The 2,997-nt window shown below is 40.7% G+C and overlaps 1 protein-coding gene across 3 annotated transcripts in view; it reads right to left on the reverse strand.

The window, feature by feature from the left end:
• Window positions 1-400: 400 nt before the first annotated feature.
• The window catches only part of LOC106870819 (uncharacterized), a 15,419-nt gene continuing 12,822 nt past the window's right edge, over window positions 401-2,997 (reverse strand). For 2 of the 3 annotated variants that reach the window (XM_014917040.2, XM_052973347.1), the window contains 2 exons: window positions 2,060-2,167; window positions 401-624 (listed from right to left, as the gene is read on the reverse strand). In XM_014917040.2, coding sequence (XP_014772526.1) covers window positions 477-624; window positions 2,060-2,167 — 256 coding nt within the window. In that variant the 3' untranslated portion in view covers window positions 401-476. Of the gene's footprint in view, window positions 625-913; window positions 1,494-2,059; window positions 2,168-2,997 lie in introns of those variants that run through there. The other variant, XM_052973348.1, reaches the window with a different exon arrangement.

Genomic DNA, 2,997 nt, shown 5'->3' on the forward strand with positions numbered 1-2,997 from the left:
AATGAGTACAAAAAATGATATAAATATATCCTGATAAAAAGAAAATTAAAAGGAAAAAAAAGGAAAAGTAAGAAACAGAAAAGCAAAGTTATTGTGGGACAGAAGATGGACGAGTGAAGGAGGAGGAAAAAAGACGGTGATTTATTTTAAAGAAGATGGGGTGTGAAGAGGTATGAAAAGACGAAGTAGAACATTATATATTATTTATATTTATATACAATGGGCTTTTTTCAGTTTCTATCAAGCACATCTACTCACAAGGCTTTTGTCGACGCGAGGCTGTAAAAGAAGTCACTTGCTCAGACAGTGACAGACGAGCAGACGAGCAGACGAGCAGACGAGTAGGTAGACAGTCAGACATGCAGGCAAGCAGGCAGATCGACAGAGAGTGAGACGAAAGTAGCGGGTCATATGTGTCTTTATTGAAAAATTGATTTCTGTTTTAAATGTGAACTGCTAATACAAAATATTTGAAGTTATATTCGTACACATTTGCAGCACTGGACAGCAGGAAACCTTCCGACAGCTTGCTGAACCTCACCTCCTTGGCTGCTGTATTGGTAGACCAAGGAAACTAAAACCTTCTCATTTTCGCAGGTGCATACATCACAGTCAGTCGTTTGTCTGTAGAAAATACAATTCACGTACACGTACATGTAGTGGCAGAAGGTGCATGCGTATATGTAAATATAAATAAGAGATAGTGTATGTAGTGTTAAGGAGGGGGTCGACACCTTTGAGAGAGCGCGTATTCTGCATAAAATGTGTGGAACGACCGTGCGAACCAAGGAAAATGGTGACGAATTGAACGGCTCCTTTTAACGCGTCGCACGGTCGACATAAATATAACATAAACGAACTCACGTGTGAATGTGAGGAAGTGCCAACAAGGAAAAGAGAGAGACACAACCGGTAAAGACGAATATAGAGAAAGTTTTATTAGAGCATTAAACTGTATGTCTGTGCGTGAGTGAATGTGGCATAATAACACAATATATGACAAGCCGTCGTGTAAACAAAAGAGTGTATGTATACAAATATGTGCATGTGAATGCAACAGCATACAGAGCATAGAAAAGAGTCTGTAACAAGGACGTTCAGCGTCCTGAACACAAGGATAAGAAATACTAGTTCTCAGTTAAGGTACACAGTAAATTGAAAGTCTGTATATAAGAGGTTGTGACGTCGAGGCAGAGCTAAGTCACATGTCGTGAAGTTGAGGCTTCTATGCCGAGCCGGTTACTTGATACAGGGGTTTCTCGCAGGTGTTGAATTCTGGCTGTTATTTCGTGATAAAACAATTCACACAAACAGTGTTGAGAGAAGCTGCGGTTGCTGTTGGTAGCTTGTGTACGTAGAAACGTCGTGTTGACGTTGGCGACGAAGCTTGTAGTAAACAGTTGAACGGTGGTGTTGATGTCGTCGCTGGAAACTGGCTGGTTGGTGTTACGTGGTCAACGGCCAGACCTTAGAAGGTCTGAAGCCGCGACAAGCTGGCGTGGATAAAACAGGCTATTTTATAGGAATAAATTGGCTCCAGAAGCATCAGAAAACACTCTCTCACGTGACCTTGTCAGAAGGCCACGATTGGTTGGTGTGCATCCTGGCGCGAAATAGAACCAGAGACAAATGCCGCGCAAACAGCCAATCAGGGTGACGGACACAGCAGGGTCCAAGGCCGGTCCAAGGCAGGCCGGTCCAAGGCAGGCCGGTCCAAGGCAGGCCGGTCCAAGGCAGGCCGGTCCAAGGCAGGCCGGTCCAAGGCAGGCCGAAGGCCAGCTGTTACCCGCTACGTCCGCATTTACAAATATACAACCGAGATAGAAGCTTCGCTACAAATGCATCAAGTAGTCAATGCATGCCAATTTCTTTCACTTTTCAATGAGTAGCAGACGAGCAACTTTCTTTCCATACAGACACAGCACAGGCTACGCTTTCAGATTTGGGAAATAAAGTTTTCAGAAATAGCCCAATAGGTTTACCATTAATTCCATGAAATATTCACGGGTCCCGCTAGTATAAAATAAAAATAGTAACAGAATTCAAGAAAAATACTCACTTGCATTGACTTGTATAGTAAAATTGTTTCAGATTTTGGTATTGTGCAATGTCTCGCATATTTCCTGTGATGTCTTCCATTTGAATCGGAGTTGTCCAAGAAACATTTCTTGAAAATACAATATATTCTAAATATATAGTAAATGATGCTCTTACATAAAAATTTATTCAAAATTTAATAATTCCCCTCCAAACATGCTCCTAGCAAATTACCAAAGAATAAAGAGACATGACGTTCAAATTACAGATTGTAAAGTAGAGAAGAAAGCTAAGCATTTGAGTTGTTTAGTACGGCACTGAAAAGTTTAGCATCAAAATCATGTCTGTTTTGAATACTGGAATAACGTGTAGCCAAAACCATACCCCTAATTATATGGCATCTCTTTTATTTAAGATTAGCGAGCAAGCAGAATCGTTCGCACGCTGGACGAAATGCTTAATCCGTCGCTACGTTCTGAGTTCAAATTCTGCTGACTTTAATCTTTTCGGGGGTCAATAAATTAAGTACCAGTGAAACATGGGGTCGATGTAATCGACCAGCCCTCTCCCCACGAATTTCAGGTCAATGATTATTTTAGAATGTCATTCCTTCGAGACTATGAGGCATCTTCAATGGCAAAAGCAAAGTATCCCTCACCTACGGGCGAAATTTTAGCCATACTTTAATTTCAATCCGCCTCTTCGAAGTTCTCTGAAAGCTTTATGAAAAATAAAATATATAAGCCGTAATTCCAAAACATTATAATCTGCAAATCTATGAATTCCTAAAAGAACATATTCACTACGCTTTTCAACGCTGACGATTCCCAACAGGTTCTGAAACCTTTTGAGTTTATCAGTGGTTTTCTAAAATGTATCCCCGTCTCTGTTTCATGTTTTTGGAAATAGCTTCTCAATCATTAGCCTATCATTTTAAAAGGTCGGAAGTACATCTTGAAT

This window comes from Octopus bimaculoides, chromosome 15, assembly GCF_001194135.2.
Source record: "Octopus bimaculoides isolate UCB-OBI-ISO-001 chromosome 15, ASM119413v2, whole genome shotgun sequence".
NCBI lineage: Eukaryota > Metazoa > Mollusca > Cephalopoda > Octopoda > Octopodidae > Octopus > Octopus bimaculoides.